Source organism: Pogoniulus pusillus, chromosome 14 (assembly GCF_015220805.1).
Source record: "Pogoniulus pusillus isolate bPogPus1 chromosome 14, bPogPus1.pri, whole genome shotgun sequence".
NCBI classification, from domain to species: Eukaryota; Metazoa; Chordata; class Aves; order Piciformes; family Lybiidae; genus Pogoniulus; species Pogoniulus pusillus.
In genome coordinates, this window is record NC_087277.1 from 17190819 (window position 1) to 17203981 (window position 13163).

The window sequence follows — 13163 nt, forward strand, 5'->3', positions numbered from 1 at the left end:
ATTTCCTTGAAAAGTAAGACTCCTGTTCATTAAGGAGTTCTCAGCCATTCTCTTTTCATAACCTGTTTCACAATCCACATTCAATAGAAAACCATTGAGTCTTGGCCTTGCAAATTTCAAAAGCTGGGCACCCAAACCTTGCTTCTGCAAGCTCTGCTACTAGCACCCCATCAAAAGAGCTGAAGCTTTCCCTCCCCCACTTCCTTTCCTTTCTACAGTAAGGCACAGACGATTGCCTGCTGGAGAATTGCTCTGGTGGCAATTACTTCAAAAAAGAGCATGGAAGCACTGTTATGTTTCATCTGTTACCACCACAGCAAAATTACCCAGCAGTCAGAGCTGAGGGTCAAACTCAAATTCTGAGCAGGAAACTGAACCTCTCACAGCAGCCATGTGTGCACACTCACAGGTTCACCTACTGTCTTGCTCTCCTAGAGGGTGTTTAGACAAAACTATAAAATATGTGGGCTCTGCAAATTTGGCTGACAGCATATGTGGGTGGAAAACAGATTAAGAAGAAGGGTTTAGGAAAGTAGTTGCATAAATGTGCATGTTTAAAACGGATCAATTTTAGCACATCTACAGCAGGCCAAAGTCTGCCCCTACTTCTCCCACCCTCTCTGCACTACCCACAGGAAACGTTAGACACCATTATACATACAGGGATCGAGCAGTTGCCTAAGTCCTACACATGCCCCTTCCTAATCCAGAGCCATAACAAAAAGGTGGGTCCAATATGTGTAGGAGGGAAGAACTGTAAGATGATTCAGTAACTGGGAAGTAAAAATCATTTTCAATAGAGTGAAAGAAAATGTAACAGCTCTTTGTTTATATGCAAAATAGTAATTATGCTTACAACTTACTATAGTCCCATAATCAGTTCACCACTATTAGCCTGTAGCTGCATCATTAACTGGTCCTTATTTCTGCTGCTTTAAGTATCACTGAGGTGGAAGAGAAGGATTTGGGAAAGGAGAATACAAATATCCAACTACTCCTAAGTCATTCTCAAAGGTTTAGCTTCTTAAACCTTATCTTTTCAAGGTAAAAAGGAGGCAGCATACTAAACAGGAAAGACTTACTGGTACAAAGAAGCACCTACACAAGAGCAGAGATGTCCATTTCCTTCTTCAGGAAGGATTATTTTGGCAAGCCTCAAGCTCTTTCCACCTATCACATTCTACTTGTCTTCTGCTGCAGGAAGAGAAAGCATTTGAAGAACAGAGATGACAGAATTAAGAATCGTTTTTAAATCTCCACTCTTACATAAAAGCTGACAGCCTGCATTTCTATACAGTTTACTTACTTTGTCTTGCAGTGTGCTTTTTCTATCAGTCCACAGCTCTCAGACATGTTAGAGTTTCTTGCCTGTCACGTATGGTCAGCTCACACTGAGCTGATCATACTGGCTCTCAAAAGGGAGGAGAGGGTTGGAACTAGATCTTTAAGGTTCCTTCCAACTCAAACTATCCTATGATTCAAAGTGTTCTCACATGCATTTTTTTCTGCAAATACTTTCTATCGGGGGGGGGGGGGAGAAATACCATTCCTATAATACATAATTGAAAGACGAAGGACTTCTGCTAAATATTTGGAATGGGAGAAAACAACACCAGAGCACGTATGAGACTTATTTTAGAAGCAACTTCTTCGGCAGACCTTATTCAGCTGAAAAAAAAGGAAGAAAAAGTTACCTACTGCTAATAGGAAGTGTGCTTCATGCTATAGGAGAAGCCTCTGAACTCCCCCCACACAACTTCCCTTTCCTAGTAAGGCTATTCAGCCAGTCTGCACAATCCTCAAGCCAGCATGAAGGCTCATGTTACCCTAGCTGAAAATCTGCCATGTGTTATCAGTTGTGCCTCTGAAGGCCAGATTTGGTGTTGCTTCAAGAAAAACAGAACACTAATTTAAAATAAAAGGTGCTCTCTAAGGAGCTTACTGCACAACTGCCAGACCAAGTGGCATTTGCCTTGACACACAAATAAAGCAAGTGCTTTCACTGCCCTCAGGATTGCAAGTGTTAATACTGCATAGCACCTTTCTTTTAAAGGTACCTTAAATTCACCCTTCACCAAACCTTCCACTAAGGATTCCATGTGCTCAAAGACTGTACTGATACAGCTTTGAGGTCAAAAGATACTTTATCTAAGAAAACATCAATAGATGATACAGAAGCCTGATGTGTCAGTTAAAAAAAACAACAGTACAGTAAAGTTAGTCTTAAACAATCCCGTAGTGGGCATAAAATTAGTCAATAAGTAAAAAGTGATGGGTGGAGAGGTTTTATAGGGCAATCAACATGTGCCTCAGGCACAATATTTGCAGTTTGATAAGTTCCATTACTTGAGATCTGAATACAAACTTTACATTATCTTGAAGACTAACTTCAAAGCTAACAACGCTGAAGAATGTTACAGTGGTTCCACCATAAATTCTTGCCCTCACATCAGCTGCATTACAGTCCCCTCCTGGGACAGGTCAGCTCAGTTTTTCCCGGGAGGAATTCAGATCCTGCAATTCACTCGGTATCAAATACAGCTACACCTGCAAGTCCAGATGCAGCTAGATCACACAGGAATTTAAAAAGCAGGTCAGATCGAAGAGCAGGTTACAGGAACTCAAACAGTTTCTTCCTGGTAAGACAAGGCAAGGGAAGGAAGAGATTAAATAGTAAGATGCAGCTTTATAAAGACAGTTATAAATGTATGTAATAAATGCGACCACTGGCAGAGAGGAGGAATAAACTCAACCACTTAAGCTGAACTGAAATAAGTCAGTGCTGGTTTATGTCAAAGACCTTCCTCCATCTGGAAGATTTTTTACAGTGTCAGCCTTTTCTGCTTGAATTATAGGCAGCCTTTAAAAGCTTATCCAATCTCTTTGTTCCCTTCTCCCCTACCAGATCTGTAAGGTTTTTGGATTTCTTTTGAACTCTGGCTTAGCCTTAGGAAGGCTATTCCTTTCCACACTCTATTGACTCAGCAATTGATACCTTATTCCTTTGAAGAAACATACCTAAAAGCTAACTTCTCTGTAACATTTCACACTTGGTTTCTAAATACCTCTCTATAATCTCTTCTTTACCTTCATGCATTCTTCTCAGACAGGTATCTACACTAAATTTGAATGGATAGATTCAATACTTTGTACTAAAAGTTCACTACATAATATTAAATCTCCTCAGTATGACTGTTCAGCTACCACCACTTTGAAATTTCTCAGAATCAGCAGTTTGAATTATTGCTTAACACTTCTTCTATACCAGCAATTTCACATGAACTAGATTTCAAGACCCTTTAAGCATGGCTGGAAGACTTTTGAATACTAGGTAATTGTCTCACAACACATGAGCAACTGCAGTATCTTGCTGATTCAAAAGCACAGCAACTCATTATTTTACCAAACAAAAATAATCGATGGTATCCCGCTCTTCTTAACTCAGTCTTTCCTGTTACTAAAACCTGTTAACCAGCACCAAAAAATGCAGTTTCCAGAAACTTAAAACAACCAATTTTGGTATTTAACGCTATACCAGCTAATGTTTACTAAACTAGCCCATTATCTCACAACAAAACAAAGCAAAACCATCAGATAGGCATTTGAATATGAAATGCACAAAAATCAAGACCATTCCTGTCTCATATTAGAGAAATAGCCTGAAATTTAAGTGACAAAAGTAAGCAGCACAAAGTGCTAATGCTTTTCCTTATGGAAATGTAGTTTCTTTTTTAAAAGCACTAGTGTAATATTTAATTCATGTAGGAAAATGAGGAACAGTTCTGGTGCTGACAGTCAATTCTGTGCTTATTAACTATTAATAAAACAATAGCATTGGGAAGAGCCTTTGAAGCAACAGAAAAAGCTTGGCAAAGCCTTTATCATATTAAACATAAAATGTGAAACTTAGTGTTTACAGGTACACTACTTATTAGGCAGAAAAAACAAATTCATGCTGAAAGCAGCAGCCACCTCAAGTCACAATAGAGATTTTTTTCCTTCCAGTCTTAATGAACAAAGCACATGGATCCCATCTTTCTGAATAACTAAATATGTATTGACTGGTTGCATTACAACCCAAACTGGTCTTCAGTTACAACTGAAAGTACCTGAAATTACCAATTTAGGTCACTTATTAATGGTTCAACCTTTGTAACAAAAGCTGTTTACTGTGATTTCATTTAACAAATTTCTTTTAAAATATTCTTAAGTTTCCTAGGTTTGCACCATAACAGTCATCACTTTTCCTCATTTTTATTTACTCCAAATCTATAGTGACATTTTTAAAGCATATCCAAATTTTCCATGAACACTTGTGAACTGGAAGTAATTTTAGATCTTCAGTCCTTAGAAGACAAGTTTGATGACAGAAGAAAATACACTGTCATTTACAAACAATAGCAGGGATCTTAAATCTCTGTCAGGGATAAGCAGCACTAAGGACCAGATGTTTTAGAAGACAAAAGCCATATCCTGCTCCTGCGTGGTTTATAATGAGTGGCCAAATGGTCACAGGGGAAGCGAATGGCATCAATGCACAGAATATACTCAGAAAGTTACACAGCACTGTTTCTCAAAAACCTTGCACTGATGAACAAGTAAACTCAGTGCTAACGGTGCCAACAGTTTATTTTCTAGTAGTTCTAACCTAGCTGAGAGGAACTGATGCTTGAACTGGTCTCTACAAAAACAATGATAAAGATTTCTAAGGATGAAAACTTGTAAAACTGCCAACTAGTACAATTTTACCTGGAGTTTGCTTGTCATCAAATTCTTCTAAACAAGTTAGGAGTTCAAACTGAAGCAGCTAAGTTGCAGATAGTAAGAAATCAAGACTGAGTTAGAAAAAGTGCAGTAAGTATTTAGCTTGTTCTTGATGCTAAGCTACTAAAACCCAGTTACAACTACAAGACCATTACAGATCAGTAGCTGTATTTCTGACATGGTAATGTAACATCAAATCTAAGCATAGCAATAAATAAGTAAAGTCACAAAGCAGAATTTATTTCAATAGGAATACAGCAATTCAGGCATTCCCAGCCTTTTCCAATTCACAGTACCCACTGACCCAAGCAGCTCTCACTACTGCTTTTAGTTAAGAATTCAAAGCTTCAGGAAATTCAAACACATCAAGAATTCAACTACTGGAATTTGAAAAGTATTGTCCAAAGGATCATCTCCTTCCATTTGCCAAAATCTTGTGGCTTGCAGAAAAGAAATAGGACAGGTACCAAATAAACACTACACCAATGATGATGGGGACACTGCTATATAGTCAAATACCTGCAAGCAGAAACTGTGTGTTTGATGTGCTTGAGGTTTTAATGATGCTGCCTAGTAAGAATCTCAGATTATTTCAGTGGTCAAAATTCTCTAAGATACAGAACAAGGAACACACTATAAAGCTTATTCAACATCTGTCTGTAAGGAAGAGTCTTTTTTGCATACCCAAAAGGCTTCTGTTTTTTTCAATCTATTATAAACAAATTTAGTCGGTTAAGTCCCCACTTCCCTAGGTGTCAATTTTCAGTTTCAAGTCAGTTTAACCTTACTGAAAAGAACTGATTGTTGTTTTACCAGGAAAAGCAAAGGAAAAAAAAGGCAGTTCAACAGCTATAGGCAACACAGAGGAATAAATATAGCTTATGTCGAGGCAGACAGATGTTGAGGTTGATAAAGGTAAGCAGAACCCTGTAAGAGGTAATTACCAAACAGGCTAGGTAAGTCACCCATGAATAACTTAACCCTTCAGTGAATCCAACATTGTTTATTCTTCTGTTGAGGGAACATGAACCAGAGCATGAAAGATTTCAGTTAGTTCTCAAAGTGCTAGTATTTGTAACCAGCTACCTCCATTTCTTGTCTCTGTGGCATAGATCATCATCATTGCACCTTCACAGCCTTTCACATTGCTTTGTTGCTTTGCCAGCTGTTCTAGGAGAGCTCTTTTCTTCCCTCCCCCCAAATCCTAATGTTATTCTGATCACTGGAGTTAGGGAAGGAAGGGAAGAGATATTAATTATCTGAAGGAAACAGATCTGCTAGAAGAGCTCACAAATGACACATGAACTAGTAGACTCATCAGTAATTAAGTGGATGGTTTACTTGCACTGTCTGACCTTACTCTACGGCAAGGTAAAGCCAGATATGAGTTTTAAGCATCTGAGTGACAGCAAAACCAAGAATGCTAACAAAAAAAGTACAGGTCACTTAAACTGGGGGTTTCTCCATTAAAAGCAGTATGTAATTTCTGTATTTATGACAGACAGTAATTGAACAAACACTGCTAGTACAATTTATTTAGTTTGCTAAATCTCAACTCGCCAAGAAGATAACACATGGAAACAAGTTATAGACACTACAAATGTTCCCAGATGAAGCTGCATGCATTTTATTCAGCAAGTTAAGTTGCTCGGGAAGCTCCTATTGGGAAACATTATGCCATCAATAGATAGAAAAAATGCCATTTGATGAACCCTGAAAAGTGAAATCTCAGGAACTTGGAGGCATAACTATCAGCATCTCTCATGGTACTACCTGCACTAGTTATTTGATTTAAAATAAGCTGGCAAATTCATACAAAAACATATTTTTAACTGCATGAAGACAAAAAGATTTTCTATGTTATGCACACTTGCGTAATAAACATAAAAATACAGCTGTTTCATTTGAGTGGTTAACCTTGACATCTTTAAACAGTGTTGTAAGGAGTATTCAGTGAATTTCTTTGGAGCTGGTTGGTTGTTTGACCACAACTGAGCATGCTGTAAGGCACAAGTGCATGAACACGCCAAAGCAAACATATAATATGCATTTATTACACATATGCATATACAACACACACAACATGGTTGATTTTTTCACTCCTGGAAGCATGCTTAGTCTGGTACTTCCATTCCGTTTCATGCAATTTTTTCTGGTATCTCATAGAGAAGAACATGATTTCCTGTGTTTGATAAAGATGCTGTTAATAGTGTAAGCACTTATTGGAAACCAAATTACAGTACTCACCGTGAAATTTGACACTGTCAACTCCTCTAAAGCCCATTACCCTCACATTATCATGAGGCTGTTAGCATTATAGTTTGTTCATATGTATTCACATGCTATAAACTAGACAAATCAAGTACATAAAATGAGACTTACTAGTGGATTGAAATAAAAGCAGTATTTCACTAATAGTCAGAAAAGCCAATTTATCTTTTTATTCTCAAGTGCTGTAACCTAAAGCACTTCTTCATAAATGAAAAAATCTTCTTTGTAGTCCTAGTTTCCAGGACACTTACCTTTTTAGCCAAAAGCTTCAGACCTAAATCAGGTACCAATATTATACACAAGATGAATGCATACAGAAATTCTCCCCACTTAATATGGTATCAGTTTCATCTGTAGCACAGTCAAAAAAGAACCCTTTCTACATTGTGTAGTTCTAAGTAGCAGACCTCACTTCCCTCTTCGAGGCGAATCAATGCAAAAAGATACACGTGTTGATTAAAAGAAGGGAGAATTACTTACCTATCTGTAGCAATACAGGTGTCACCAAAGCCGTCTCCATGGCGTAACAGAATTCCCTGCCAAACATTACCGCACCATGCATCACCCACAGGCGTATTGGTATCCGGTCTATGGATCCTTCACTAATGGTCTCCTCCCTACTTTCACTCTCCTTGTTTTCTGGTTTCTGAAGCTGTGCCACAGGTAGATCTTGAACTTGCATAGATTCCGAGTCAGCATTCTGGGGAGCCATTTTCATAACCACAAAAAAATATATATTTGTTATAGCTATATAAATAATATTACCATAACTCCACAAACAAGTTAGGATGTCTTCTCTTTCAGCTTCTGTTCCTCAGGCAAGTAATACTTATATTCCTCTTGTACAAACAGGTATCTTGCAACTTCTCGTACAGATATGAGACATCAAGAACAAAAACTATTTGGTAGGAATTTCAACATATGGCTTGCTGGTTTACTGTGAGTTAGAGTTAAAAATCCATAATTGCCATTCAGTTAATACCAGTTTCATAATTATTATTGAAGAAGTGCTGAAGTTGTTATTCTTGCTACGGAGAGGTGAAGAGGCGACACAAAGAGGTGCTCCACTGTTAATCCCCATCGAGTGGCTGATTAATCTGTAACAAAAAGCAAGCATAGAACAAATTTCAACAGTATTTTTCTGGATAGTGGCTGTATATGTCCCCCTGAACACATGCCCCATTTCCTGCTTCATGCTTTCCATTGCTCTCACCTACCTAGTGTAAAGTCTCTTATTTTACATTCCCTTCTACCTGTGGACTTCCCATTGAAATGCAGTTACTCCTTACATTTAAGTGATGTTAACTGTACTCATAAGTTCCTCCAGTCTGTGTTCCTACACGAAACCACGGAAGAATATATCAGTATATTTGCCTGAGAACATTGGACACAAGACTAACAAATTCTGGAAATTTCAATGCAGGTTCCATTTCAGAAACAGAATAGGATATTTCAGTACTATGCCAGGAAGATGATTCATCAATTACCATACACTCAGACTCTCCATTTAGACTTTTGGAAGCTGTGAGTTACTTTGCAGTAGCCATCACAGCATTTTATAATGGATAGTCCTCAAGCAAGTATGATGAAGAAATAAGCTGTAAAGAATATGTAACTTAAAGGATTTGTAGTTGAATATTTAAACTTTTAATGAGGATATGTATAGCATATGCATCCATCTTCACTTTCTGCAGAGAAGACCAGAGCAACTTGCTCCCACATGCTATGAGGCTTCTGGAGTCCGTGAAGAGCAGAACGATACAAATAGCTCTCACTAGATGAAAATTATTCAAATATATTCCCACCAGGCAAGGCAAGCTTCTCCTTTACCTCCCCCATCTGTGTCACAAACAGTCTATGCAGTTGAACATACTGTACCATGTCACAGTGTGCTCATAAACTCAAAAAATTATCAATAAATTCAGATTACATAATGTTTGTACTATCTGGATGCATGTTAACACCTATGCCCTCAGTGTGGCTGAGCTCATATCCTAGAAAAGACTCCTCTGGGGTATGGTTCACAAGATGTTGGCTGTGGCAGCAAAGCTGGCCGAAAAAGTCCCTACAGTGTAGTTTCCAGCCCTTCAGTTGTGGCAACAACAACAAAAATCTCTGTGGGCTACAGCATAAACTAGATCATTATGTGGTGAACCTAAAAATGAGCCTTAAGAAAAATAAGACATGTTTGGGGTTTAAAGCACATCACAACAGCAATTCTGTTCTACTACAAGTGCAGCACAGGAACATAATGTTGAGCAGTCTCCTGATACATAATCTCCCTCCCTTCAAGCTGCAGCTCCACTGGGTTTGTGTATAGTTTGTTCTTCCATTCAAAACCATCTGTTCTGTGCTTTTTCTCATCAGGCTCCCCTACACTATCAAGAGTTCTCTGATTTGATCACCTCAATAACTTTATACTATAATTTGCTTTTGAGTTAGTCAAACCTTTTAAGTCACCAGGCAGACATTGAAATAGCTTACAAACACCTGTGCTCACTGAGTCTGAATTTAACTGTAAGCATTAAACAGCTCAGAACTAGGAGGACTTCTCCACCCATTCTGCATTAATAGCTGAGGCATGCTGCTTTGGATTACTGAATTCCAGCACAGACAAGTAATTCTTCAAGTTTGTCATAAGCACCTTGTTCTTATGAAGATTTCCTTTTGCCATTCAGGATTTGCTTTGCTAAGCTCCTGCATGCAGCAGAGTGCATTTACCTCCTTCCAGCAGTCAGTACAGCATTGAGCTTGCATCAGGAGGTGAAAGAGCACAATTCTCTTTGCTACTGCCAGTTCTTTCAGCTTAAATATTGAAGGACTATTAGTTTATCACAAATGTGAAGTACTATACTAAAAAACCCACATATCTACTTGTTATAAAAAGTTCTGGGTGAATGAAACCAATAAAACACAAGTTCTTGAGCAGAAACAATTCCTTCAGTTACAGACTACTCAATGTTGAAACTGCTCACAGACTCAGGTGAAATTACATTTAGTAGAATTTTGAAATTTACACATCAGCTCTTATTCAGAAATCATTCAGAACTTGTGTGTTGTTTTACAGACTGAGGGTCAGGAAAACACTTCTGTACAAGATGGCCTTGAAGTCTTAATGTGTTTTCTTATGGTTAATTTCCCCTTCTGTCGCTATGAAAGATTTAACTCAATTTCCCCTAACATCTTATTTAATGTGCAGTTACAGGGAAACAGAATGAGGCATGGAGAGGAAGGCAGTTCATCACACCAGCATGTTTTATGATGCACTGGGGCAGTCTGCATACGCAAGCAGGATGCCACCAGGTTGGGAACATTTGTCACTGGAAAGGATAGGGGCAGGACAAAAGAGGATAGCTGGGGTTTAGCCCATCCAGGCAAGACTCTTAAGGGATGACTGAAAGTTCTTGAAGTGGAAGATGATGGGGAGCAATCAGATAAGAGACAGGAATAATAGATGGAGACTTTAAAGCTGTAATTGACACAGATAAGAACAGCAGTATATTTTAAACATGCCAGAAAAAGCAGTTACAGTATTCAAGCAAGAGGCACAACAGACATGTTTTATCTGAAGGAACAGGGAATTACTGTTCCATTATGCCAATTTTGTGGTAAGCATAAGACTAGTCTTCTTGCATCACTTTCATCAGTCTCCGAGTGTGCGTCCAATACAAGAGCCAGAGAATAACAAGAGCCTTCCAGAAAGGTCTTCCAGGTCCTTTGTAAGTCCTCTTAGGTTGTGCTCACAGCGATTTTAGACCAATACAGACTTGGCTACTGCTTTTTCAAAGTTCACTTTGAATTTGGCAAGTTTCAGTAGTGACATTCTTCCTTTTCAATTAGGGAGAGAAATGTTTTTTACCTGCTGGAAGTAAATATCACAATGTTTTTATATAAAAGACAAAGAACTTCCAAATGGCATCTAAGGAGAAGCTGAATTAAAAGGCCAAATCACAGAATGGTTGGGAGTGGAAGGGACCTTAAATATCATCTAGCTCAAATCCTCCCACCATATGCAGGGACACACTGTGCTAGGCCAGGTTGCTTTAAAAGCTCATCCAATGCAGCCCTGAATACTTCCAGGAATGGGGCATCCACAACCTCTGTGCAACGTCTGACAAGAGGGTATGCTCCCATGTTGGCATCTACACACGGCAAACCTTCACTGACAATTGAAAAAAATGTTGGTATTGAACACCCAGAGCAGTTTCCCCATGTAGTCCCACTTCTCACATGGTTCAAAGGCTTTACTGTGTGGAGTCCACCTAAGCAGCCCACCAGTGCTGCTTAAGTGATGAATTACACCCATATTTTATCTGACCTTCAAGCAGACTGGGTACTAACAGTGGGCATCCCTTCCTGAACCAGATGTGAAGAGGCACAGTGGCAAAGAGCTCAAGACAGAGCTTCTTTTTCATTTATACTTTTCTGACCATCCAGCCACACAGCAAGTAAACAATGACTTTAAAAAGTAAACAAGCATGAGAAAGCATTTATCTCAGGAATGCCTCTGCCATTCTGCCAGGCACTCTCACCGTACTTTCCATGAAGTCCAAAAAGGCATTTTCATGACTAACAAAGAATAAGGAAGTAGAATGTAGAATCTGAGTCATAGAAAGAGGTTCATGTTGGGTGTTACACAGATGTTGGGCATGAAGAGAAGTAATCCTAATCTTGCTAAGTGTTTATGGGAAGAGGAGACTGATTGCACCAGCTCTTCTTCAACCTAACTGCATGTTTTAGTTTGACCTTTGGCCATATTGCAACAATGACAAAACCTATAAAGCTGCTGTTAATATTTCAACAAAACAACCAAGTAATATATTCTGAAAGCTAAGATATAAGCAAAATTTTACACAAGCTGCTTAAATTGTTTGTGATCTTTCCCATTTTATTTTTCACTACCTATCTTCCACCTATGCATAAGTCATAACAAGACTGCGTGAAGCACAAAACAACATGTTTCAGGCTTGACAAGGCTGTATCACAATAATCCTGTGCCTGAAATACTTTAGTGTTCAGACAAAGCATGTGAACCATTGAACCACAGGAAAATTACTGCCTGCCTTTATGCTTTTTCAAAGGGGAAGAGCTATACAGGTCACCTTTCTGGCTCACAAATTTCAGTGGTTTTCTTTTCCCTAGCAGGCCCTACAAGGCTAGGGATGTACAAAAAGCTCATGCTAGACAATCATGCAACACAATGTCTCAGGAAAGTGCCTTGTATCACACGTCTCATCATGCTTTTGGTTTGGGACTTAAGGGATGACAAGAAGTGATTTTGCACTTGATACTATCACCTGGAGGTTTGAAAATCGGTAGTGAACCCACCAATACCAAAATAAATGGTGTTAACAGTAATCCTGTCTGAATCTTTTAAGACTGAACTATTTTTAATGCACATTTCCAGATATCTCCTGCTAATAATGAACATACTGTTTGACAACTCACTACACTTCCTGAACCCTTGCTAAAGCATACAATTTTAATCAAGCTATAGAGTATGCAGCAAGTCTCAGGTAATCACACATGTAGTTTATTAAGCAGTGATAAAGCTTGACAAACAGGTAACAGTTAAATGGGTCCAAATGGTTACCAAGGAAATTTTCACATCTTTAGGAGTGCTTTCTTCCTCTGAAACCCTTAGGCAATTCATAAGGCATTTATTGGTGCAAGAAACAATTCATGTCAACAGGGTCAGTGTGTGCAACTGGCAAAATCTCAAATCCTGAAGGGAAAAATAAGCACAATAAGAAAAACTGGAATGAGCAAACTGAAAAGGATGCAGATAGTTCTGTACAAAGACTACTGAATATCTAAAGGAAGAAGGATTGAAGAGCGGCAAATTACTCCCTTCTCTCAGCTTGGTCTTTAAAGTTTGTGGCATTGACTTCCAATGACTTCAGCCATCTCTTGTCTACCATATCTGCCTTTTATGTAATAATTACTTTTTCACATACAAGTTTACAAATTGATCAGTCTCCTTGAATCATGAAGAACAGCACTCAGTTTTGCTCCACAAGACTTGTACGATGGTGTAAGAAATACTCTAGCTCAGACAAAGGTTCTACAGTTTAGAAGAAATCTGCCTTCTTGGCAGATGAAGAAGACACCTTGAGCCATGACTGCAT

General features: G+C 38.6%; 1 protein-coding gene across 5 annotated transcripts in view; it reads right to left on the bottom strand.

Moving 5' to 3' along the window:
* The window catches only part of SLC45A4 (solute carrier family 45 member 4), an 89191-nt gene that overhangs the window by 30871 nt on the left and 45157 nt on the right, over positions 1 to 13163 (bottom strand). For 4 of the 5 annotated variants that reach the window (XM_064154385.1, XM_064154386.1, XM_064154384.1 and 1 more), the window contains exon 2: positions 7516 to 8132. In XM_064154385.1, coding sequence (XP_064010455.1) covers positions 7516 to 7753 — 238 coding nt within the window. In that variant the 5' untranslated portion in view covers positions 7754 to 8132. Of the gene's footprint in view, positions 1 to 7515; positions 8133 to 8252; positions 8372 to 13163 lie in introns of all 5 variants that reach the window. The other variant, XM_064154383.1, reaches the window with a different exon arrangement.